Source organism: Ursus arctos, unplaced genomic scaffold, assembly GCF_023065955.2.
Source record: "Ursus arctos isolate Adak ecotype North America unplaced genomic scaffold, UrsArc2.0 scaffold_12, whole genome shotgun sequence".
Taxonomy (NCBI): Eukaryota; Metazoa; Chordata; class Mammalia; order Carnivora; family Ursidae; genus Ursus; species Ursus arctos.
In genome coordinates, this window is record NW_026622786.1 from 69,425,753 (window position 1) to 69,452,615 (window position 26,863).

Consider the following 26,863-nt stretch of genomic DNA (forward strand, 5'->3'; position numbering starts at 1 on the left):
TGAGCCGAAGGCAGACGCTTTAACCGCTGTGCCACCCAGGCGCCCCTATTTTTATTCTTTTTTTAAAGATTTTTTATTTATTCAATAGAGACAGAGGCAGCCAGCGAGAGAGGGAACACAAGCAGGGGGAGTGGGAGAGGAAGAAGCAGGCTCATAGTGGAGGAGCCTGATGTGGGGCTCGATCCCACAACGCCGGGATCACACCCTGAGCCGAAGGCAGATGCTTAACCACTGTGCCACCCAGGCGCCCCTATTTTATTTTTTTAAAGATTTTATTTATTTGAGAAAGAGTGCATGCTCACAAGTGAGGGGAGGGGCAGAGGGAGAGAGAATCTCAAACAGACTCACTGCAGAACATGGAACCCAATTCAGGGCTCAGTCTTACAACCCTGAGATCACGACCTGAGCCGAAATCAAGAGTTGGACACTTAACCAACTGAGCCACCCAGACGCCCCTGTCCACTTTTTAATTGGGTTATTTGTCTTCTCATTGTTGAGTTGTAAGAGTTCTTTGTTATATTGATACATATTGATACATAATTGACATGCAGCATTATAACATTGATCATTGCCTAACCTAAGATCACAAAGATTTACTCCTATGTTTCTTTTAGCTCTTATAACAGGCCTTTGATCCACTTAAATTTTTTTTTAAAGCTTTATTTATTTATTTTAGAGAGAAAGAGCACAAGTGAGCTGGGGGAGGGGCAGAGGGAGAGAGAATCCTGAAGCAGATTTTGAGCTGAATGTGAGCCCGATATGAAACTCGATCCCAGGACCCTGAGATCATGACCTAAGCTGGAACCAAGAGCCAGCTGCTTAACTGACTGCGCCACCAGGTGCCCCTAAAGTTAATTTTTATGTGTGGTTTAAGATGTGAGTCTACATTCCGGTTGGTTGGTTTTGGGTGTTTTTTTTTTTTTTTTTTACCGGTGGACATCTAGTTATCATAGCACTATTTTTTGAAAAGAAAGACCCCCCCCCCCATTGATGTATCTTGGCCTCTATTGAAAATCAGTTGGCCATGGGGTGCCTGGCTGGTTCGGTTGGTTATGCGTCTGCCTTAGTTCAGGTCATGATTTTGGGGTCCTGGGATCGAACCCTGCATCAGGCTCCCTGCTCAGCTGGGAGTCTGCTTCTCCTTCTCCCTTTGCTCCCTCTCCCCGACTCATTCTCTCTCTCTCTCAAATAAATAAAATCTTTTAAAAAAAGGAAGAAAATCAGTTGGCCATAAGTAATTAGGTTTATTTCTGGACTCTTGGTTCTGCGCCGTTGATCTCTATGTCTGTCCTTATGCCTGTATGCAGAATTGAAGCCCTTTATGTGTTCCTCTTTGATTGCATAGCCTTATCTTTCACCCTGATTCTGCTAATTCTCTTGTCTTGTAAAATAATTTTGTTTTGTATGAATATATCCCAAAGTAATATGTAATATTGTTAAAATTCTGTGTAGTAGCAGATAGTTTTTAATTTTTACAACTTTTTTTTTTGGAGCAAAAAGGTTTTTATTAAAGCACAAGAACAGAACCCATGGGCAGAAAGAAAGCTGCCAGTTTCTACAACTTTTTTAATTTTGTGAGATTCATCAATTTTGTTATGTGTATCTTATCGTTTCCTGCTATGCAGTATTGTACAATTTAATCATTATACCACAATTTAATCATTATCCTATTGGTGGACGTTTATGGTAATATAGTTTTTTGTCTACTGTATACAGTGCTATAGTGAACATTTTTATATTTTTTGTGTTAACGTGATTAAAATTGGTGGGTTGGTGTGTGTGGGTGGCTCGGTTGGACATCCAACTCTTGATTTCGACTTGGGTTGTGATCTTGGGGTCTTGGGATCCAGCCATGCATCAGGCTCCACCCTTAGCAGGGAGTCTGCTTGAGATTCTCCCTCTCCTTCTGCCCCCCCAAAAATAATTTTTTTTTTAAATTGGTGGGTCGTAGAGGTTTCACAGCTTCAACGTTATATTTGCCAAACTGTTGTCCAAAGTGGTTGTATGAGTTTCCACACCCATCAGCAATATATAAGAGTTCCTTGTTCACTTTACATCTTTATCAACACTTGATAATTTCAGAATTTGTTTTTGCCAGTTCGGTAGGTATGAAATAATATGTCGTGATTTGACTCAGGTTTTAAAAGTATGAATTTATGATTAATTCAAGGTAATGTTTTATATCATGCTTCATGTTATTTCACAGAGCACTTGCAAATCACGTGCATATCTCTTATGGGCAGGATAATATTTTAAATGTCCAGTTATGGTTTTTAACAGAAATAACTTTGTTGTCATTAAGTTTATGCTAGAAATAGATTTTTTTGTTGTTGTTTTTTGGCTCCTAATCATACAATAGCAGACTTATCAGTATTAATAATTATGGAATTAAGTATCTTAACAGAAATGCTCTAGTGAAAAAATCTTTTTTTTTTATAAAAATGCATTTAATACAGCAAAGCAAAATACATGAAAAACAACTTTTAAAAATTAAGCAGAGAGAAAACAAGGTAAATGCTGGTGTTAGGTGAGCTTACATAAGGCATGCCTAAGTTCCATACAGAGATGTTCTAGAGACAACCACACATTTGTCTCAAAGCTTCCTAACCACAAATGCCTGGCTTTCTACTGGTCTGATTAGAACCAGAGAGGATTCTGCAAAGTCTGTGCTGCAGTGTACAATATAGTAGTCACTAGCCACATGCAGCTGTGACACGTGAAATGCAGTTAGTTAGCGGAAAAAATCTTAAAGGTGTCCTGTATCCCTTTTTCGTTCATTGAAAGACATGCTCAAGTTTCATGTCCTTTAGAAATTCTTAGGTAGGAATTTGTCTCCTCTAAAACTAAAATACATAAATACTAAGATAGAAAATGACTTTGAGCTCTTCCCTGTGCTATGAAGTATCAACATGAGGATGGATTAAAGATGAACTAAGCAATGCATCAGTAACCCTGCTATTCTCCTTACTGAGGACTTGAGGAGGAAAAATTGATGGGCAGACCGTTAGGAAGCGAGTATAGACTACTGTTACTCAGTTCTTAAAAGGAAGGGAACGTGGTAGACATTTAGACCTAAGTTTTCTTCTCAAATCCTGGGATTTGTTTGTTCCTTTGTTTAAGCAATCTCTGTACCCAGCATGGAGCTCAGACTCATGACCGAGATCAAGAGCCGCATGCTTCACTGACTAAGCCAGCCTGGTGCCCCTCAAATCCTGAGATTTAGAAAGGACTTACTAAAGCCAGTGAATATTTGAAGATATACAGAGGTATAGGCTTGGGCTTTGCAGTTTAACGAATGTTCAAGGAGAGGTCTTAACAGTAAGATAAAGAATACTAATTGATGAAATTGTCAACATCTCTTTTAAAAAGTTATTTAATGGGCACACTGTCTGTACTAAGAAATTATCCCATTAGCTGTTAATCCCTACTCAAGTGTGCCCTGTTGTTTGTAGGGGAGATAAATACGTAAACAGGTAAATGTAATGCACTGTGATGGATGCTTGAGTATAGGTATATGTGTGATAAAATGCTTCGTGAAGTGGGACTTTAAGTCACCCACTTAGAGATGAGAACTGAAGACTTAAAAATGAGTGAGACGGTGAAGAAATTACAGAGAAACAAAAGAAAAGTGCTGCATCAAGGCTTTTAAGTAGCCATTATATATACAGGGCAAAAGAAAAAAGTTAGGAGTAATCACAGGGATCATAGGGAGAAGACCAGGATATCTTAATGTAGTGGCTGCCACTCATGCTGCTCTCTGAGAAAGATTTCACCAGCTCTTTGTGAATAGTATACGTGTAAGGATGCCAACTTCTTTTTTAAGATGAGCTGCCCTTTATTTTCTCTGGTTTATCTCTTATTGCCTTTTTTTCTTAGGAAATAGTAGTATTAGTATTTTTTTTATTAATGTTTTGCTTATCCAAATAAAATTGGCAACCAGTATCAGTCCTTGAAACATACTTTGAAAATTTATAGCTTGCTGCAGTCTGGCACTCAAAACTGCTAGTCTAATGATGTAATGTGATGGAAACCACGAGAAGGCATTTTAAGATGGGACTGGCAGGGCACCTGGGTGGCTCATTCCGTTAAGCACCTGACTCTTGGTTTCAGCTCAGGTCACGATCTCAGGGTTGTGAAATTGAGCCACACATCAGGCTCCATGCTGGGTGTGGAGCCTGCTTAAGATTCTATATCTACCCCTCCCCTCTCCCCCACTCGTGGGTGGTCTCTCAGCAGGGGGGCGGGGAATTTCCTTTTTTTTTTTTTCTTTTTGAAGATTTTGTTCATTTATTTGAGAGAGCGCATGAGCAGAGGGAGGGGCAGAAGGAGAGGGAATCTCTTATTTTGAGAGAGTGAGAGAGGGAGGGGGCAGGCATGCACAGTGCAGAGGGAAGAGGCAGAGGAAGAGGGAGAGAGAGAATCCCAAGCAGGCTCCAACTCAACGTGAGCCCAACATAGGACTCATTCCCGTGACCCTGAGATCACCACCCAAGCTGAAACCAAGAATCAGTCACTCAACTTTCTGAGCCACCCAGGCACCCCAAGCCAAAATCAAGAGTAGGCAGCTTGGCCACTTAACCTGAGCCACCTAGATGCCCCTGAATGTGATTTCTAAGAATGCTGTATATGGTTTGTTATATCAGTGCCACTCACTTCTTTGAATTTTTTCAGTTACTTACCAAGAATCATTTCACAGTCTGTCATCAAAAGTTATTTTTAGTGATCTCTTAGCTGAAAACTAGGTTACATCTTTTTTCAGTTCTGTGGAATACAGGCATACCTTGTTTTATTGCGCTTAGCAGATACTGTGGTGGTGTTTTTTTTCCACATTGAAGATTTGTGGCAACCTTGTGTTGAGCAAGTCTTTTGGTGCCATTTTTCCAGCAGCATTTTCTTACTTCATGTCTCTCTCTCACATTTTGGTAATTCTCACAATATTTCAAACTTTTTCTTTTCATTTTTTTTTTAAGATTTTATTTATTTGAGAGCACGTGCATGAGAGAAAGCACACACATGCTCGCATGTGCATTCGAATGGTACAGCGGGAGAAGGAGAAGCAGGGTCCCCACTGAGTAGGGAACCTGATGTGGGGCCCAATCCCAGGACTCTGGGGTCATGACTTGAGGCCAAGGCAGATGTTTAACCAACTGAGCCACCCAAGCACCCCTGTTTCTAACTTTTTCGTTATTACTATGTTTTTTATGGTGGTCTGTGATCAATGATCTTTGATGTTACTATTGTAATTGTTTTGGAACACCACTAAGATGGCAAACCTAGTAAGTGTTTGTTCTGACTGCTCCCCTGTTTGTTTCTCTCCCTCTCCTCAGGCCTCCCTATTCCCTGAGACACAACAATGTTGAAATTAGGCCAGTTAATAACCCCACAATGGCCTCTGAGTTTTCAGCGAAAGGAAGGGTCACAGGTGTCTCACATTAAATCAAAAGCTCGAAATGATTAAGCATAGTGAGGAAGGCATGTTGAAAGCTGAGATAGGCCAAAAGCTAGGCCCCTTGAGCCAAACAGTTAGTCAAGTTGTGACTGTAAAGGAAAAGTTCTTGAAGGAAATTCAAAGTGTTACTCCAGTGAACACATGAATGTCAAGAAAGCGGAATGGCGTTGTTGCTAACATGAAGAAAGTTTGGTTGGCCTGAATAGAAGATCAAACCAGCCATAATCCCTTGTGCCAAAACTTAATCCAGAGCAAGACCCTCAATTCTGTGAAAGCCGAAAGAGGGGAGGAAGCTGCAGAAGAAAAGTTCAAAGCTGGCAGAGGTGGATTCATGAGGTTTGAGGAAAGAAGCCATCTCTGTAATAGAAAAGTGCAAGGGGAAGTAGTAAGTGCTGATGTGGAAGCTGCAGCAACATCCAGTCAGGACCCTCCACCACCAAAAAGATTATGACTTGTTGGAAAATCAGATGATGGTTAGCATTTTTTAGCAAAGTATTTTTAATTAAGCTATATGTACATTATTCTTTTAGGCATAATGCTACTGCACACTTTATAATACAGTATAGTGTAAACAACTTATGTGCACTATGAAACAAAAAAATTCATTTAACTAGCTTTGTGGCGATATTTTCTTTATTGTGGTGGTCTGAAACTGAATCTATAATATCTCCAAAGTATGCCTGTACACAGATTGTAAACTACGTAATCTGTTTAATGATTTGTTACTCAGTCATTAAATTTGTCAGTTTCTAAGAGATAGACCAAAAGCCTTTTTTAAACAACACTTAGCAAACTATGTATTATTCTTGTATGTACAAGAACTTTATAAAGCTAAAATTAAACAAAAGATTGGTTAAAAATTAGACACTGTATATTTTTGGATTTTCCCATAGGTTATTAAAAAATTTGTATTAGAGGAACACCTTGGTGCCTCAGTCAGTTGAGCATCTGACTGTTGAGTTCCACTCAGGTTGTAATCTCAGGGTGGTGAGATCAAGCGCTGCATCGGGTTCCCCGCTCAGTGTGGAGTCTGCTTGGGATTCTCCCTCTCCCTCTGCACCCTGCCCTCACCCCATGCATGTTCTCTCTCTCTAAAATAAATAAATAAAACTTAAAAAATTGTATTAGAGACAAACCTCAGTGGTGTAATAGAGGTAACTTTTGAATTATTGCATCTAGTGCAGATAGAAATAGAAATTTCATTTTGTGGTTGAATACGTGCTTATAATTACGCTTTAGAATTAAAATGGGATGTCCAGCATCTGAGGGGGAGAAATTACTGGAATTAAATGAAGTGGGTTTTGTTGTTTATAAGTTTAAGGCATTATATCCTAGATTGCATTTTCCTACCTAATATATAGATGTAGGTGTTCTAAGAGTGCGATTTGTTTTGCTAGGAACTTTTTGAAACAGAATTCATGATGTCACTTTATATTAAGCAAAGAAGTATATGGTGGGAATGAGTAAATGTGCACTGAAATGCTTGATGTATGACAGTGAACAAAAGATTTGCACTTAAACATGAATATAGATTTATAGTATTTGAAATCTTTCAGCAAAAGTTAATTGAAATGTTTTTTCATGTCCTGAATACCTGGTCAAGAAAATGTATTCTAGGGGCGCCTGGGTGGCACAGTGGTTGGGCGTCTGCCTTCGGCTCAGGGCGTGATCCCGGCGATCTGGGATCGAGCCCCACATCAGGCTCTTCTGCTATGAGCCTGCTTCTTCCTCTCCCACTCCCCCTGCTTGTGTTCCCTCTCTCGCTGGCTGTCTCTATCTCTGTCGAATAAATAAATAAAATCTTTAAAAAAAAAAAAAAAAAAAAGAAAATGTATTCTAGGGAGGCCTGGGTGGCTTAGTCAGTTGGGCGTCTGCCTTCAGCTCAGGTCATGATCTCAGGGTCCTGGGATCGAGCTCCGCATCAGGCTCCCTGCTCAGCAGGGAGTCTGCTTCTCCCTCTGCCTGCTGCTCCCCTGCTTGTTCTTTCTCTCTCTCTGTCTCTCTGACAAATAAATAAAATCTTTAAAAAAAAAAAAAAAGATACTGTAATATAAACCTCCAACATATGTTTAATATATTTCTTTTTCAAAAAACACGTTTTCAAACTTTATGATATGTTCCTTTTATTCAGATATGTAACATTTATTTCCTCCTGGAAATAAATTTGGACCTTTTCACCCTCAGTAACTTGGAACCATGTGAAACGTGAAACTGGGACATGTTCTTGGTGTAGCTTGGAGTCAGGTGTTTTTTTTGTTTTTGTTTTTTTTAAGATTTTATTTATTTATTTGGCAGAGAGACAGCCAGCGAGAGAGGGAACACAGGCAGGGGGAGTGGGAGAGGAAGAAGCAGGCTCCCAGCAGAGGAACCCGATGTGGGGCTTGATCCCAGAACTCTGGGATCATGCCCTGAGCCAAAGGCAGATGCCTAACAACCGCGCCACCCAGGTGCCCCAGCTTGGACCCAGTTTTAAACACAAGTCCTTGCTGGGCTTCACAGTAGATTGGTTTTCCCAGCATGCTTTACCAGGAGCATCACTGAGTCTGTTAACTACATGAACTAATGCTCTAAACCTTATCCACATTCTCTGTGCTTGTCATATTTGCTCTCAGAAGCAAGGTGTTCTTTGATATTAGTAAGGGGCCCAAGAGATGAGATCATTAAACAGAAATTCCTGTCATAACACTTGACAATTAAAATACTCCAACATGAATCAAAAGACTTTTTATTTTTCTTTTTAATACACTTAAGGTAGTACATCACAGTAAGGTGGGTAAGAAGGGGAAGGACACTTTTGAAACAGGAAGATAGGAAAAAAGAACCAACATGGTGCCTTGACTAGATGTGCCTTCTCAGATCAGTTTTATTTTTTTAAAGATTTATTTATTTATTTTTAAAGAGAGTGAACTTGCATGCTAATGGTGGTGGGGGATGGGGGTGTTCTCCAGCAGACTCCCTGCCAAGTACGGAGCCAGATGTGGGGCCCCATCCCATGACCCTGAGACCATGACCCGAGCTGAAACCAAGAGTCGGACACTCAACCAACAACTACCTAGGCTCAGATCAGTTTTAAAGAAGTGAGCATGGAAGTGGGAGGTAGGGAAGTTCCTTTCAAACTCTTCAGGTCCACTTACCCCTTTTAGCTGGTCATTTGGCATGTGCTTAATAATCTTTTGCAGAAAGAACCTCTTGCAGCTTCTTTGCTTTCTTTTTCTCAGCTAGGTGTTGATATGGCAGGTCCTTGGAGCTTCATGGCTCAGTAGTACATATTTTGAATTACTTTCCCTATAATGGAGTTGGATTTACGGGTCCTGTTCTTTTAGGTATTCTCATGGCTAAGGATGTGAGAATGAGTTTTATTAAGATGAGGAGCCTTGTGCTTACCAGCCACATCTCAGTATGTGTTTTTTTCTTATCACAAAAGGTATTATTTTTCAAGTCTTTGAGTTTTGCCTGGAAGCCAGACTTGGCTAACAGAAATAATGAGAGGGGTACAAAAAGAAAGACCAAAAAAAAAAAAAAAAAAAAAAACCCTATTTAAATTAATTAACATCCCTATTTAGTACACTTGTTCCATAAGACTTTAAGGAGTTTGTTCTATTTTTCTAATTTTAGGAATCATTATTTATGACTGGGTAATAAGAACCACAGTGTAATTCAGAAGGCAGTGAAGTTAGAAGACTTGGTTCTAGGCCTGACCTGATTATTAGATGTGTTACCTCGGATAGGTCCCTTAACATTTGAGAGCCTGCCTCAGTTGTTTGTTTGTTTGTCTGTTTGTTTGTTTGTTGAGCTCTTCACCCAATGTGGGGCTTGAACTCAAAACCCCAAGATCAAGAGTCGCATGCCCTACTAATTGACCCGGCCAGGAGCCCCTGTCTCATTTTTTCCTTGTTGTTAACCTCTGGAATGGGTGGCTAACCTGGTGTCAGTGGGAGGAAGGAGGAAAGGATAAAGTGTGTTTAGGAGTTCTATAGATCAGTGTTTTAAGAATTCTCCCAGAATAGTACTAAATGATTCATGTGGCTTTGTATTTAGTTTCATCCATCCTTTGATTAAGAATCAATTAAAATGTGATGTGTTTCTATTTTTTTTTTGTATTTGGTTTATTTTCAAAGCAACATGTGAAATAGCACAACTTTCATTTTAGAGGTAAACTGGGAGCTACCCATCAAATTTTGGAATTAGGATATATCTGTGTTCCTTGGAGTTGTGAGAGGAAAGTAATTTGCTATGGACTGAGGAATAAATGGGGGAGTGAGAAAATGAAGATGCTAAGGATATGCTGCTCTTTATAGAGTTTATTAAGACTGAAGGGAAGTGAACAGAAATACCTAGAGGGAAATAAAGACTCTAGGAAGGGGTTTTGTTGAAATTTGAGGGAGAAATGGGTGTGGCTTTTTTGTTAATTCTAGTGAAACCAGTGTAGATAGAAGAAGTTACCAGGAGTAGTAGATGGTGACTCTGAAGAAAATGATGGATTGAAATCAAGAATGCAGAGTGGTAAAGGGAGCCTAAGGTAGAAGAGATTAAGGGAAGGTCCTTGGCAGGGACATTCTCTCCTTGCATTACAAGCTTAATTATAAAGGATAAAATTAGATCATGTTGTGAAGTACTTTGTAGATTGCCAGGCATGTACGAAGTGCCTAATAAGTCATAGGTTTGGAAAAGGTAAAATATTAAACAAATGTTAATGAATGAGCACTTGGATCAAGTATTCAGATAAGATAATTCTGGTGTACAGGTGCAGGGAGAGAGCAAAAGCACTTACTAAAACCTAAATAAAAATGGATGAGGTGGAGCATTGTTTATATTTAATATTGACTATTTCTGGGGCGCCTGGGTGGCACAGCGGTTAAGCGTCTGCCTTCGGCTCAGGGCGTGATCCCGGCGTTCTGGGATCGAGCCCCACATCAGGCTCCTCCGCTATGAGCCTGCTTCTTCCTCTCCCACTCCCCCTGTTTGTGTTCCCTCTCTCGCTGGCTGTCTCTATCTCTGTCGAATAAATAAATAAAATCTTTTAAAAAAAATATTGACTGTTTCTGTTGACTTAAACTGCTTTATTATACTTTTTAAATTGTGGCAAAATATACTTAAGATTTACTACTTTAACCATTTTAAAGTATACAGTTTGGTGGCATTAAATACATTCACAATGTTTTGCAGCCATCACTACTGTCCAGTTGCAGAACTTTTTCATAATCCCAAACATAAACCTCATATGCATTAAGCAGTCACACTTTCTCTCCCCAGCCCCTGGTAACCACTGATCTGTTTTCTGTCTCTGTGAATTGTGTATTTCATACAAATGGAATCATATAATATGTGTCATTTTGTGTATTTGCTTTCTTTCACTTAGCATAATGTTTTCAAGGTTCATCCCTGTGGTAACATGTATCAGTACTTCATTTCTTTTTATAGCTGGATAATATCCTATTATATGGATATACTACTTTTTTTCCCCTCTATTCATCATCTGTTTGGATATTTGGGTTGTTTCTGCTTTGTGGCTATTATGAATAATGCTGCTGTGAACATTCACTTGTAAGTTGTTGTGTAGAACGTATGTTTTCATTTCTCTTGGATATATAGTGAGGAGTGGAAATGTTAGGTCATATGGTAACTCCCATGTTTAACTTTTGAAGAACTGCCAATTGTTTTAAACAGTTACACCATTTTATATTTCTACCAGTAGCGATGAGTATCCCGATTTTCTGCATCCTTGCTTTATTGTGATTTGTAAAAATTAATTCATTAAACCTTTGAATCCTTACCACTTGCTGGGTACCATAGTAGATGAGTTTCAAAGAAGGGCAAGGCAGGATTCTAGTAGCCAATAGGTTTTTGGCCTGCTTGGGAGTTAAGATCAATATTTATAACTATTCTGGAAGGAACAAACGTTAAGTGCACTAGAAGGCATAAAGTGCTTTAGAGATTTCAGAAGAGCAATTACTCCTTGGGAAACCTTTATTTATTTATTTTTTTAAAGATTTCATTTATTTATTTGGCAGAGATAGAGACAGCCAGCGAGAGAGGGGAACACAAGCAGGGGGAGTGGGAGAGGAAGAAGCAGGCTCATAGCGGAGGAGCCTGATGTGGGGCTTGATCCCATAACGCTGGGACCACGCCCTGAGCCGAAGGCAGACGCTTAACTGCTGTGCCACCCAGGCGCCCCAAGGGAAACCTTTATTTCTTGACTCTCAGACTGAGGACCTTAAATCCTTTTCTGTAGTTGGTAGGAAGACAAAATTTCTGAGCCAGGGCTGTGATATAATTTGAACCTGGATTTAGGAAGAGAGATCTAGCAGCCAAGAGTAGAGGCTGAGGCAGAGGGTGGAAGAGACTAGTAGTGCCTATGAAACCAATTTTCTTATTGGTAATTGGAACTTGGAGTGCCAAATAGAAAGGAAACTAAGGGATGGAATAGACAGGACTTGGAAACTCATGTGTTTGTAGCCTCCCTGGATCTCATCTCTTCTGACATTAAACATCGTCTACCAGATACTGACAGTTCTCAAAATTCTGTCTCCAGAACAGACCTTTCTGAGTTTCAGAACACATACTTGGTACATCATATTAAAATCACATATTTTAGGGGTGCCTGGGTGGCTCGGTCAGTTAAGCATCTGCCTTCAGCTCAGGTCATGATCTCAGGGTCCTGGGATTGAGCCCCACATGGGGCTCCCTGCTTGGTGGGGAGTCTGTTTCTCCCTCTGCTCCTCCCCCCCACTCCTGGGCGCGTGTGCACATGCATGTGCGCTCTCTCTCTCTCAAATGAAATCTTTAAAATATATTTTAGGGGCGCCTAGGTGGCTTAGTTGGTTAAGCATCTGACTCCGTCTCAGCTCAGGTCTCTTTTTCTCTCTTTTTTTTTTTTTTTAAACTTTTAAAAAATTTTATTTACTTTCGAGTGAGAGAGCAAGCAGGGAGCTTGACGTGGGACTGGATCCGAGGACCCTGGGATCACTACCTGAGCCGAAGGTAGACGCTTAACCAACTGAGCCACCCAGGCGCCGTCAGCTCAGGTCTTGATCTCAGGATTGTGAGTTCAAGCCCTGTGTTGGGCTCCATGCTGGGTGTGGAGCCTACTTTAAAATATATTTTTATTTTTAAATAAAATGTTAATATATAAATGTATATTTTATATATAATATATGTTTTAAAAATCTTGATCTCCCCTCCAGTTTAGTCTTGTGCAATGTTTTTTAAAGTTCTAAGGAATTTTTAAGTGATGCATTTTTCCTTTCCATATTTCTCAGTAGTTTATCAGAAGCCCCTTCAATTAGTCACTCTAGAAAGATAGCCACAGCTCCAAAAGGCCTCACCAAAGAATAAAATTTTCCAAAAAGTTGAAGAGCAAAGTAATTTCATTACAGAAACATTGACTAATAGAAGATAAAATGCCCATAGTTCCACCATCCTAATAAAACCATTATTGGCATTTTGTAATGTTTTTCTTTAGTCTTTTGCTTCCAGAACAGGAATTTCTTTTTTGTCCTCTTCCATCTTCTTTAATTGTTCCCTTTTACTAAACATTCCCATTTGTTATCTGTCTCCTCCCCACCACATATTCTGCACACGCATAGACCACACTTACATAACTTTACATCCTACGTGTCAGTGTATATTCAGGATAGCGGATATGTAGTTATAGGATATACTGCAGCTTTAGAACTTTCACACCAGTATCAAAGCATTGCCAATTAATATTTCCTCTGCAATGATTGCCTCAACTGGGACTGCTAGAGATATTTGGAATTGAGAATTGACTGAAAAGATGGTATATAAGTGTCATTTGGGAGACTGAAATGTGCCTAGTGGGGTTGAAAAGGACCTGTTCATGTTTAAAATTGAGGTATTTTCCTTTGTGTCTAACAGCTTAATAACCTGATGGGTAATTCACCTCCTTGCCTTGAATTTCATGTTCTCTGTGATTTAAACCAAAATTCTTTTTTTTTTTTTTTTAAGATTTTATTTACTTAGAGAAGCAAGCACATTGGCAGGGGGGTGAGGGGGCAGAGGGAGAGGAACAAGCAGACTCTGTGCTGAGCATGGAGCCTGACACAGGGCTTGATTCCAGGACCTGGAGATCATGACCTGAACCAGAATCAAGAGTCTGATGCTCAACTGACTGAGCCACCCAGGTGCCCCTAAACCAAGATTCTTAAGACAAAAACCATGCAGCAGTTATGTCTTGTTCATAAAAACCTATTACATGGACATGGTTATCATACATTTATTACTGGGAGTTATAGGTATAGGCATACATTAAAAAAAAAAAAAAACACACCAATTCTGGGGGTTCCTGGCTGGAACTTTTACTCCCTGTGTTAGTGAATTATGATATGATGGTCATCTGCGTAGTTGCACAAGCTGGAAATGAGCCTATATTTCTCCTTTACACCCACCCCCATATCCCATCAGTTATGAAGTTCTGTTTATTTTTCTTCTTCCTAAATATTTCATGAATTGACTTCTTTTAATTTGTTTATAATAAAAGCTGGTCTTTCCTAGAGTGTGTCTTGAAATCAGTCCTGATTTTAAAAGTCTCTAGACTGGGCCGCTGAGCCAGTATCAAGGGGGATCGTACTTGAATTAGCTGTTCCTCTTGTGCAGGCTGGTCCAAACTTTAAGTCTGGGCCAGAGTGCTAACCGCCCCATCCCAGGTCACTAAGGAGGTACCTCTTTGCTAACCAACAGCAAATTACAGGCGGAGATTCAGCTTCTCTTCTTCACCTGGGACCCTTTTGAAAAGGGGAGTTTTCTGATTCACATTTAGGTGTCTTTGCTGTATAATAACACATTCAGGTTTATTCAAGTTTTCTACAGTGCCAGATTTGCCAAGTAATAGAAATTATCTAGTTTAAGATTTTCAATTTTTTTTTTTAAGATTTTTATTTATTTATTTGACAGAGAGACAGCCAGCGAGAGAGGGAACACAAGCAGGGGGAGTGGAAGAGGAAGAAGCAGGCTCCCAGCAGAGGAGCCTGATGTGGGGATCGATCCCAGGACTCTGGGATCACGCCCTGAGCCGAAGGCAGACGCTTAACGACTGCGCCACCCAGGCGCCCCAAGATTTTCAAATTTATTAGCATATAAATTCCCCAGATACTATTTTGCTCATAATATTTTTTTTTTTTTAAGATTTTTATTTATTTATTTGACAGAGAGACAGCCAGCGAAAGAGGGAACACAAGCAGGGGGAGTGAAAGAGGAAGAAGCAGGCTCCCAGCAGAGGAGCCTGATGTGGGGCTCGATCCCAGGACTCTGGGATCACGCCCTGAGCTGAAGGCAGATGCTTTAACGACTGTGCTACCCAGGAGCTCCGCTCATAATATTTCTTAATCTGTTGTGTTTATGTCCCCTTTTTCATGGTGTCTTTTTTATTTGTATCTTTTTCCCCCAAGCAGTTTTACCAGTTTGTTATTAATCTTTTAATTAATTATAAATTTTTAAAATTATCTCTGTTTTTTTCTGACTTTTTTTTGCTTCTCTCCTTTCTGGCTTTTTGGGGTTTGTTTTTTTGGGGGGGGTTGTTTTTTGTTTTTTTAGAGAGGGAGAAAGAGCCTGAGCCAAAATCAGTTGAAAGCTTAACCTACTGGGGCGCCTGGATGGCACAGTCGTTGGGCGTCTGCCTTCGGCTCGGGGCGTGATCCCGGCGTTCTGGGATCAAGTCCCACATCGGGCTCCTCGGCTGGGAGCCTGCTTCTTCCTTTCCCTCTCCCCTGCTGTGTTCCCTCTCTCGCTGGCTGTCTCTCTGTCACATAAATAAATAAATCTTTAAAAAAAAAAAAAAAAAGCAAGCTTAACCGACTGAGCCACCCCTCCACCCCTTTAGTCTTTTTTTTAAATATTCTTAAAGCTTATTTTCCATTAAGTACTGCTCCACCTGTTATATTGCAGATTTATCCATAGCGGTTTTTTGTAGTTCTGCTTAATTGTTTTGAAAGTTTCTTTATCACTGCATCCTTTCTCCCACAGTAAGAAATCTGACTCCTGTACTTTTTGATCAATACCCACTATGTAACTAAACTCCAGTTACCTCTTTTTCCCTTATACAAATTCCTTCCTTACTACACCCAGGTTGCAATACCTGTACAAAGCACCTTGCTGCGTGGAAGCCCTCAACTTGCTTGGCCTTGTCCCTCTGCTAGGAGCCTTCCTCATTCTACTCAGGCTCCTGGACTCTGAATTGGGCTGCCCTCCTACTAGGACACTCGCCTGTGTTTCCTAATGGGCTCTGACATCCTGCACTGGTCTGCTGCTATGCAGACATTTCCCTATCCTTCACCTTGCATGGACACACTTCACATCCTGGTTAAGCCGCAGGACCCTGCTCTATGCCTCTGCTGCCCGTAGATCTTACCTTGCTTGACCCTACCTAATGGCTTTGGACAGGATCTCTTCAGGAAGGAGAAGGAGAGTGGGAACTGCAAGAGAAACAGTCATTTTCTAAGTTTAATACAGTATGGCTAGAGAACATAGAATATTTTATTCTTTGTTCTAATTGAGAGTTAGCTAGTATAAGGTCTACTTTTATGACTTCTATATGTGCTGAAGGAATATATGTACTCTGGGTGATTTATATATATATATTTATATATATGCATATGTATTCACTTTATAAATTGCATTCAGATCTTTAAGTTTTTATATGCCTGTTCTGTTACTACTCTTTTAAGTATTATAAGTATATAAAAAGCATTGGAGAATGGTGAACGTGTAGAGATTGGGGGGAGCGATGCACCTGGAGAGAGCTCAGAAGCCATGCACACTTTTCTCACCTCACCCTGTGTATCTCTTAGGTCTGGCTGTCGATTCATATCTTTCATCATATTTTTAATAAACAGGTAAATCGTTTTAAAAAAGTGTAGAGGTGCGCCTGGGTGGCACAGCAGTTAAGCATCTGCCTTTGGCTCAGGGCATGATCCTGGCGTTGTGGGATCGAGCCCCGCATCAGGCTCCTCCGCTGTGAGGCTGCTTCTTCCTCTCCCACTCCCCCTGCTTGTGTTCCCTCTCTCGCTGGCTGTCTCTATCCTTTCGAATAAATATATATAAAAAATCTTTAAAAAATAAAAAAATAAAAGAAAATGTAGATAACAAGTGAGTATCCATCACTCACCTTAAGAAGTAATGCATTATAGGGATGCCTGGGTGGCTCAGTTGGTTAAGCATCTGCCTTCGCTCAGGTCATGATCCCAAGGTCCTGGGATCAAGTCCCGCATTGGGTTCCTTGCTCAGTGGGGAGCCTGCTTCTCCCTCTGCCTGCAGCTCCCCCTGCTTGTGCGCCTGCACTCTCTCTCTGACAAATAAAATCTAAAGAAAAAAAGGAAGAAAAGAAAAAAGAAAGAAAGAAGGCATTACAGATGCAGTTGAAGTCACCCAAGACCTCTTTTTGATTCCTTTCCTTTCATTTCCCCACTGAGGTATTTACTGTCCCAAATTTGTTATTTGTTATTCCTGTGAACTTAAAACAGTAGAGCAAGGCTGCCAATTTATTATATTAGAAATATCCTCCAAATTAGACTTAACCAGTGTAGACCAGAATTGCCTAGAGATGCAGGCCTCCTCTTATATCAAAAAACTTTGTAGCCCCTGGAAGAATGTTGGGAATTTGCCAAAGAAATATTTATGTCATCTCTTACAGCGTATCTTAAGTCAGAGCCTAAGAGCTTAAGTCTTTCAGTTGATAACTAGGTATCTGAAAAGGAAGGAATGCTATGACAAATTACTTGTTTTTAAAGATCTAGTTGGGGCGCCTGGGTGGCTTAGTTGATTAAGTGTCTGTCTTTGGCTCAGGTCATGATCCCAAGGTCCTGGGATTGAGTCCCACATTGGGCTTGTCCCTCTCCCTCTGCCTGCCGCTCCCGCTGCTTGTATGCTTGCACTCTCTCTCTCTGTCTAAATAAATAAATAAAATATTTTTTAAAAAATAAAGATCTAGCTGCGGTGGTATTAAATAATTGATGACTGGGGCGCCTGGGTGGCACAGCGGTTAAGCGTCTGCCTTCGGCTCAGGGCGTGGTCCCAGCGTTATGGGATCGAGCCCCACATCAGGCTCCTCCGCTATGAGCCTTCTTCTTCCTCTCCCACTCCCCCTGCTTGTGTTCCCTCTCTCGCTGGCTGTCTCTATCTCTGCAAATAAATAAATAAAATCTTTAAAAATAATAATAATAATTAAATAAATAAATAAATAAATAAATAAATAATTGATGACTGTAGTAATAAGCAAGTTATATGGCTTTGTGATTACTTAGAGTAAGTTATTCACGTGTATGAGAGAAAATGTAAATCTAACAGACTAATTAATTTGTATTTCTGAATTATCTTTGATAGGTAATTACAGATGTGGTCATATAAAACAAACTTTGTTCAGGTGACTTGTTTAAAATCCTTTGAAACTCCTTAAAAGAATAGCCAATTATGCTGTTGTTATAGGTGGTGACACATTAAGTTAACGTCTAAATTGGACTTAAAATTTTGATTTCTAGCCTCTATTATTGGTAATTTGTATCTCATTTTAGCAATTCTGTGTAGCAGTGATTTTGCCTATTGTGATACTGTGTTATTTTGCTTTTTTATTTATAGTGATAGATTCCTGTGGCCTTTTAAATGACTGAATAATGATGGAAATAGATACAAAATAATAAGTGACTACTCTACAGAAGCAGAAGACTCTTCTTATCACCTTCCAGCTCAGTTCAGTCTTCAGGAAGCAGCAGAACAAGTGAAAGAGAAAACTGAAGAGAAGGAAACCTCACTTTGGAACTGTTTTACTCCTTGACTACTCCTTAACTTCTTTCTTTCTATTTGTTTTAATTTTGCTGTGAATTTATAAATAGTGAAGACCAAAGAAATAGAAGATACATTTGGAAGCTTTATATAACCAAGAAATTTGCCTTGAAAGCTGCTATTCTTTGGAGGAAAACATATATTAAGTTCCTGTCTAATGAAAAACAAACAAGATTTCTTATGTCTTTAGATTTTGAAGAATAAAACAGATATAAATATGTATCTGTACACTTTTTAGCAGCTCTGTAGGAATAATGAGATTTGTAAATTAAGGGCTTTGTTATGTGGATGTTTTGCCACTGGAATTGACTGCTCAGATCTTTTATAGCTCTTTAATGTGATATTTTTGATGTGTTGCTTTGATGGCATTATTTGCCCACACATGAGTTCGCCTGTCTTTCCAGCTATGACCTTATTATGAACAGTGTTTGCACTCAATGTGCAGATGTCCATGTATTATCTATTTAAGCAACATCATAGTGCCATCTCTCAAGGAAGTTGAATGAGGTGAACATAGACATAGCTCTTTCCCCTTCCCCCCATTTTTTAAATGTAACAAATACTTTTTATGTTCCCCTTCCCCTTCCCCTTCCCCCTTCCCCTTTTTGGAAACGTGTCAGGAACTAGATAGTTTAAGATGAGCAATTGAGGGGACTTGAGAGAGTGATACATACAGAGCCTGGCTTCCTTGTGCTTTATCACAAGGCCTGCTGCTGGCCAGCCTATTTAAGCACCCTTTTAACAAAAGAACCTCGTGGGAAATCCAGCTGGCAGTCTCAAGGAGTTCGAGAAACAGGACCACAGAGGTTACACTCTGGGGTAAATATTGTCCTATATTTAACTTTGAAAGAACACTGTATGTATATGTATCATGGAAAGTAGCTACTGTTTTCTGGTGTATTTAATTTAGGAGAACTTTAGTGGGGTGGTGTGGAGACACCAGTGGATCTCTTAGGAAAACTGATGCTAGTGGGTATTTGAGGAAATTAATGTGAACTTATAGAAAACTCTTGAGAGATTATATCTTCCTTCTCTAGGAAGGTCTTTTCTGCTTTTGCCACAAGTTACCAGAGTACCTGAAGCAGATTAATCTCTTTTCATAAGTATCAGTAGTTTTAAGTAATTGTTTATTCTTAAGGTTCTGTTAAAACGCAGGAATTCATTAGTTTTCATATAACCTTCCAGGTCTTTGTCAGATTTTTCTGTTTATGTGTTTCGTAATCATTATTAATGGACTATTGCTTTTGTTTAGAACGTCTTTGAGGAATAGAGCCTGATAAGTAGTTTTAGAGAGGCTCGGAGAGGGCAGGTCTTTCTCTAAAGGGGGGGTCTTAGAGTAATCACAGACTCTTTTGTACACTATATCAGGTTTTGCAAGTGTAAATGATTTGAATTTTCTCATTTTCAGATCCTGGCCATGAGGTTGGATGCCTCACCTTGCTGAAAAGAGACACTGGACCTAAATGGCGCAGCATGACTTTGTTCCTGCTTGGCTAAATTTCTCAACACCACAGTCAGCTAAGGTGCTTTTCTTCATTCCTGTAGTAACCTTCCAAATACCGGTTCTTTTTATCCTCACCTTATTGATGACCTCTGTTTTACAGTCTAGGTGTTTTTGTGTATTCAGCCTTGCCTGAGGGTTTAAAGTATGTTTTCATAGACTTACTACATTTCTTTTAATAAGATATAAATAATTAGGCAGTCTAAGTCATTGTGGGCCCTGCCGTTGTCAAGTGTCTCCCCCTCCCCTTTTTTCATTATATGCCAAGCTTTTCTCATGCGGCACACTTAAGATTTCCTGGATTAGGGGCTCCTGGGTGGCTCAGTCGGTTAAGTGTTTGCCTTTGGCTCAGGTCATGGGGTCCTGGGATCGAGCCCTGTGTAGCACTCCCTGCTCAGCGGGAAGTCTGCTACTCCCTCTGCCTCTTCCCGCTCACTCTCCCCACCCCACTCATGCTTTTTCTCTCTCTCTCTCTCTCTCAAATAAATTTTTATTAAAAAAAAAAGATTTCCTGGATTAACTCCACTACACTTTGGAACTAAAACGTATCTGCTAACCTATTATTTAGGTACAGAGGGGCAGAGGTAAAGAGGAAATGGTTTTTTGGGGGAAACGGACCTTTGGGGTGAATGCACATTTGTCTATAGTAGTAGATGAGGAGGACAAAAAGGGAGAGACATTGATTGACTACTACATGAATCTCAGATTAAATCCTAGAAATTCTGTTTTAGGGGTAATAATCTACTTAATGATTTTAGGGGGAAATGTGTGTTGCATTAAGAACAAAGACAAGTGGAAACAACCAGTTCATATAGAGTGAAGTAGCCCTAGTCATAATACACAGAAGAATGGCCTCAAGTATTGGGGCACCTGGGTGGCTCAGTCGGTTAAGCATCTGCCTTCAGCTTGGGTTGTGATCCCAGGGTCCTGGGATCAAGTCCCACATCTGGCTCCCTATTCAGTGGGGAGCCTGCTTCTCCCTCTGCCCCTCCCCTTACTTATGTTCTCTCTCTCTTTCTCAAATAAATAAATAAAATAAAATAAAATAAAATAAAAAGAATGTCCTCAGTTATTGATGAAGGAAACCTTTGGGAAGCTAATAAACTTAAAAATGCTTCCCATTTTGCCAACCTACAGAGGAGGGACACAGTTGATATGTAATCTCAAAAAAAGGGGGGCCTATCTTCCCTATTTTTTTTTAATATTTTATTTATTTATTTTAGAGAAGACAAGTGAGGGGAGGGGCAGATGGAGAGGGAGAGAGAATCCCAAGCAGACCCCACACTGAGCGTGGAGCCCCACACAGGGCTCAATCCCAGAACCTTGAGATCACGACCCAAGCCAAAATCAAGAGTTGGACACTTAACCGACTGAGCCACCCAGGCGCTCTCGCCTGTTTTTTGTTTCATTATGTTTTGTTTTGCTTTTAAGATTTTAATCATTTATTTATTTATTTCAGAGAGAGTGCCTGTGCTTGAGAGTGGGGCAGGGGGCAAAGGGAGAGGGAAAGCGAGAATCTCAAGCACAGGGCTCTTATCTCACGACCCTGAGATCACCACCCAAGTCAGGATCAGGAGTCAGACATCCAACTGACCCAGCCCCCCAAGCACCCTTTCCCTATTTTTAAATGTGAATTTTGGGGCAGGTGTTTCTGATGTGTCTAAACCCACAACCTTTTACTCTAAACTTCATTTTGAATTGCCCTTTAGAAACTCCCAATATCTCATAATTGACATAATCTGACCCAAAGCTTGGGGATGGTGGGCCTGAGGGATTAGGTGTGGGATCCAGGAAAGCATTTAAAAGTATGTAGATCTTATCTGCGAAGAATAATCTAGCATGGTGAAGTAAGTAAAAAGAATTGGAAAATGAGATTTCATTATTTGCAGTAAAGCTGCAGTAAACCAAGTTGTGCAGTATTGGGATAAGGATAGACATAAAGCAGTGGAATAGAGTAGAGAAGTCAAAAATAGTCCTATACATAGTCATTTTTGACTAAAGTGCCAAGGTAATTTAATGTGGAAGTGATAGTCTTTTTAGCACATGGTTCTAGAACTGGATGTGTGTGTGTGTGTGTGTGTGTGTGTGTGTGTGTGTGTGTGTGTATAGTGAGAACCTTGACTTCAGCCTTTGCTTCATATCACACACAAATAAACCTGAAGTGGATCATAACCTAAATTAAAGAGCTAGAAACTATAAAACTAAGAAAATAGATGTAAAGATGTCTGTGCCCCAACCTGTAGATTTACTCTATGCCTTTGTCACATATATCCATATTTTTCACAGCTTTTTAGACTTTGGTCTCTCATTTGAAATTAAAGAATGTTCTAAAAAGTAATAATAAAGTTGAATTTTTTTTTTAAGATTTTATTTATTTATTTGACAGAGATAGAGACAGCCAGCGAGAGAGGGAACACAAGCAGGGGGAGTGGGAGAGGAAGAAGCAGGCTCATAGCGGAGGAGCCTGATGTGGGGCTCGATCCCATAATGCTGGGATCACGCCCTGAGCCGAAGGCAGACGCTTAACCGCTCTGCCACCCAGGCGCCCCATAAAGTTGAATTTTAAAGAAAGAATGTTCTGGAATAAAATTATTTGGAGTAGGTAGGAAAATAAAAGTTTATCTATAACCGTGTTTCTCAGACTGCTTCCTTTTTCTTTTTCTTTTTTTTTTTTTTTTTAAGATTTTATTTATTTATTCGACAGAGATAGAGACAGCCAGCGAGAGAGGGAACACAAGCAGGGGGAGTGGGAGAGGAAGAAGCAGGCTCATAGTGGAAGAGCCTGATGTGGGGCTCGATCCCATAATGCCGGGATCACACCCTGAGCCAAAGGCAGACGCTTAACCGCTGTGTCACCCAGGCGCCCCTCTTTTTCATTGTATAACCTTAAAGACTTATTCTCCCTGACCTCCTTCCTCATGTGTAAATGAGTAAAATGAGACTAATGCCAAATTATAGTACTGTTATGAATATTAAGTAATGTTTAGAAATAAGTGTTTTATAAAACTGTAAAAACCGTGTAGTTGTTAATGGCCAAGGTGGTGTGGTATTTAAATCATTTCTTTCTCCCCAATTCTAGAATAATTTACAGAAATAATAAAGCTGTGTAGAATTTTTTTTAAGCAAGCATCTTGCTTTTCCTTTCCTATCACAAAGTTAATATCTTCAAGTGTAAAGGTTGAGGGCTTAATGGATATCAGCGGGGTTTTTTTCACCCTCTCTCATGCAAATAATTGAAGTAGCTGCCTTTTCTCTCCTGGGACACAGAAAATGAGTTGATGAGTGAATATGTAACCTAGGTATACAACCATATCACCCTGAACGTGCCCAGTCTTGTCTGAATACGTAACCTAGGACTTCTTTAACTTAGAGTCCTGTAATACCCTTCTTATGGACCATATGCTCATAATAGGGGTTTCTTCCACCTTTATTACTTGTTTTCTAAAAGGCTGATGCAAAACCTAAGATACTGAGATTGGTATCTTCTTAATCTGTTTGGTTCTCTCTACTTGATCATCTTAGTCACCTACAGCCACCTTCGAAAAACACGGAGAGCACCTGCCCCGAGGAGACCGTAGATTTGGAGTAAGCCGTCGTCGACATAATTCGTCTGATGGCTTTTTTAACAATGGACCTCTACGAACTACAGGAGGTGAGCCATGCCCAAATTCCATGACTATATTTAAGTTACTCAGGACAAGCCCACATTGGGGGTGCATGTCCATAATCTTGATATGCTGTTTTTTAAACTCGTTTTCAGTTAGATCTTCCAGTTGTCATTATTCAGTTACATTGGCTTTCTGACATTTTTGTGTTCTCATGTGTCACTTATTGAGTTGAAGATCTCATATAGAAATTATATGAAAAGAAAAATAATTTTTTGGACTTAATCTTTTATTTTAAAAGGTCCCCTGAAGGGCTTTTGGTGGTAGTACTGTGAATCAGATAAGGAAGCAGAAATCTCATGTGTTGCTTGTCCTTACTATTCCAGATTCCTGGCACCAGCCCTCCCTGTTCCGCCACGATTCTGTGGACTCTGGTGTCTCTAAGGGAGCATATGCTGGCATCACAGGGAACCTGTCTGGTTGGCATGGCTCTTCCCGAGGTCACGATGGCATGAGTCAGCGTAGTGGGGGTGGCACAGGGAACCACCGCCACTGGAATGGCAGCTTTCACTCCCGGAAAGGCTGTGCCTTTCAAGAAAAGCCACCTACGGAGATTAGGGAAGAAAAGAAAGAAGACAAGGTGGAAAAATTACAATTTGAAGAAGAAGACTTTGTAAGTATGAATGTTTAAATGTGTGGTTAAAGCCTAACAAATAATGCCATAAATAGAAGACCCTGTTAATAATGAGAAAATTGAAGGAATTACTAAAAAGGAAGTCCCTAAGTTTAGATTTTTTATTGTTTTTACAGGGAAAAAGTTGATTAGTATGAAGATAATGACCAAAATTCCTGTGTAACTTTCAGCAAATCTTCATGTTTTTCATCTTCATGCCTTTGAAACTTGAAAAAAATTCTTAATTTCCTTTGTTTTATAAGGTTCAACATTCAAAATTCAATATTCAAATTATGTAAAAATGTGGTCTTGCATGTTGAATTGTCTTTCTCCAACTATCATAAGATGTTTTTTCTCTTGATTTTTTTCCTTTTATATAATTGTGATGTTGTAAATATGCAATTGGGAGTATTTAAGCTGTCACCTGTATATACAGTAAAACTTTGCCATTGTGTATTGAATTATATGCCTTTTGGCTTCTCAACCTAAAGTAGAGTTTTTAGTGCACCTTTAAGAAAGTTTACTGTATTTTATTTAACAAAGCAAATCCAAGTTATTATCATTTTAATATGTAATTGATATCTCAATTATTAATGAGATCATTTGCATTATTTTTGGTACTAGATCTTCAGGATCCTTTGTGTATTCTGTACTTGTTTGAACCATAGTCTCAGTATAAATTACCCACTTTCTGAGTGCTGAACAACTACATATAGCTAGTGGCTACCATATTGAACAATGACGCTCTAGTTATTTTTAAGTAGTGCATTAAATTAGCCAGTCCCTTCTGTGATGGCCATTTTATTATATTAATGAAGCCAACTGAATAAGAGTCAGATTTAGGCGTCAGCTCCTCTTCTAAGTCTAGCAAACGTTCTAGGATCCTTTAAATGTTATTTTTTAATGTGAATTCTTAACCTCCAGGCACGTATCCTTCAAAACTTTATTTGTGGAAAGGTGTATACTGCCCTGACATATTGAATATTGTCTAGAATGTTCTAAATATCCAGTGTTCCAGAACTTAGTATGACACTAAATTATAACTTTCATTATTTAGTCAATAAACCTAGCACATTTAAGAAAGACCAGTGGGCATAATGAACAACATCTCTGTTGCTCATCATGCTTTGGGAGCCTCGATCAAACCAGCAACAACAAAAAAGTTTAACTGTATTCCTGGGAGTTTCTTTTTGTATTTTATTCCACCTAAGTAAATTAACCCACTGTAATGATAATTTATATATATGAATGTTTATTAAAGTATGTTTTACATTGTGACCAGAGCCAGCTAAGCATATAGTAAAGTTTATTTGGGTTTCTTTATTAGTTATGGTTTCTTACACGCTTTGGTGAAAAAGACATTGTAGCAAACAAGAAGTAGTGTGGGGTAAAGTGGAATTTGCTTTCTTTTTTTTAAGAGTGCCTTTTGAATAGGTTCTATACTACTGATTGGTAGAATTTGGTAAGAAGGCCCATATCAGTTCCGTGGCATTCCCAGTGGGCAATAAATTGACAACAAAGTAAAATGTGAAAGTAGCACTGTCTATGCCTGCTGAGTGATTTAAATGGAAGTTTGCTGTCAGACCTGATCAGTTTGGCAATAAGAGCAAATTAATTCTGCATTTATGTTTTAAAATATCTTAAGTGTACATTAAAGTATGTACATAAAGGAGATGAGTATACATAAAAGGAGAAGAATAAAAGTGTACGTAAAAGGAGAAAAATGGTCAAGTATGCACATCACCAAATTAAAGCTTCCCTAATCCTACTGTCTTCAACCCTCCCCTCCCACCGCCCCAGAGGTAATCACCATCTTGACTTCAATGCTTTATCATGTTTTTGGTAAACTTATACTACATGTATGTATCCATAAACAATCTATAATAATATCATTTTCCTTGATTTTGATGTTTATATGGATAGTATCATAGTTCTCTTTTATTTGTTAACATTGTTTTGAAATTTATCTGTATTTGATATATATGGCTCTAGACCAGTCGTTCTCAACCAGGAGCAGATTTGCCCCCGCCCAGGTACATTTGGCAATATCTAGAGAAATTTTGGTTGTCACAACTGGAGATAGTGCTATTGACATCTAGTATGTAGAGATTGGGGGTGTTGCTAAACATCGTACAGTGCACAGGACAGCCCCATAACGAAGAGTTACCTAGCCCCAAATGGCAATATTACCATGATTGAGAAATCTTGGTTTAAATCTTTTTCACTATTGTATAATAATCTTTTGTGTGAATATCCTGGATTTATTTATCTGTTTTCCTGTTGACAAACATTTATCTTTTAATGTGGTTTGGAGGACAAATCTAAAGAATTGGAACTGAGGTATTGTAACTAGAGAAGGAAGAGTCAAAAATAAGATTTTGATTTAAAGTAAATTGATGAATAATAAGTAATTAATTTGAAAGGGAAAAACAGGAGCATAACTGGAGGGAGAAGATAATGAATTCTTTTTTTTTTTTTTTAAGATTTTATTTATTTATGTGACAGACAGACAGCCAGAGAGAGAGAGAACACAGCAGGGGAGTGGGAGGGGAAGAAGCAGGCTCCCAGTGGAGGAGCCAGTGTGGGACTTGATCCCGGAACACCGGGATCACGCCCTGAGCCAAAGGCAGACACCTAACGACTGCGCTACCCAGGCGCCCCGATAATGAATTCTTCATATCAAAAAGATGGGTGAGATCTAGAGATGTACACATGGAAATAAAGATGATAGTTGAGGATGGTGGACAGATAAGAACCACCCAAGGAGAGTGATATATTCAGGGCGAGGGTTAGCACCTGTGGAAATAGCAGTAAGGAGGCTGGGAAGTAATTGGTTGAAGAAG

At 39.5% G+C, this 26,863-nt stretch overlaps 1 protein-coding gene across 6 annotated transcripts in view; it reads left to right on the forward strand.

Annotated features, from left to right (window-relative positions):
- The window catches only part of GPBP1L1 (GC-rich promoter binding protein 1 like 1), a 62,975-nt gene that overhangs the window by 11,939 nt on the left and 24,173 nt on the right, over nt 1-26,863 (forward strand). For all 6 annotated transcript variants that reach the window (XM_048220225.2, XM_048220226.2, XM_044383894.3 and 3 more), the window contains exons 2-5: nt 18,038-19,060; nt 19,650-19,764; nt 23,265-23,394; nt 23,734-24,020. In XM_048220225.2, the coding sequence (XP_048076182.1) occupies nt 19,705-19,764; nt 23,265-23,394; nt 23,734-24,020 (477 nt within the window). In that variant the 5' untranslated portion in view covers nt 18,038-19,060; nt 19,650-19,704. The remainder of the gene's footprint in view (nt 1-18,037; nt 19,061-19,649; nt 19,765-23,264; nt 23,395-23,733; nt 24,021-26,863) is intronic.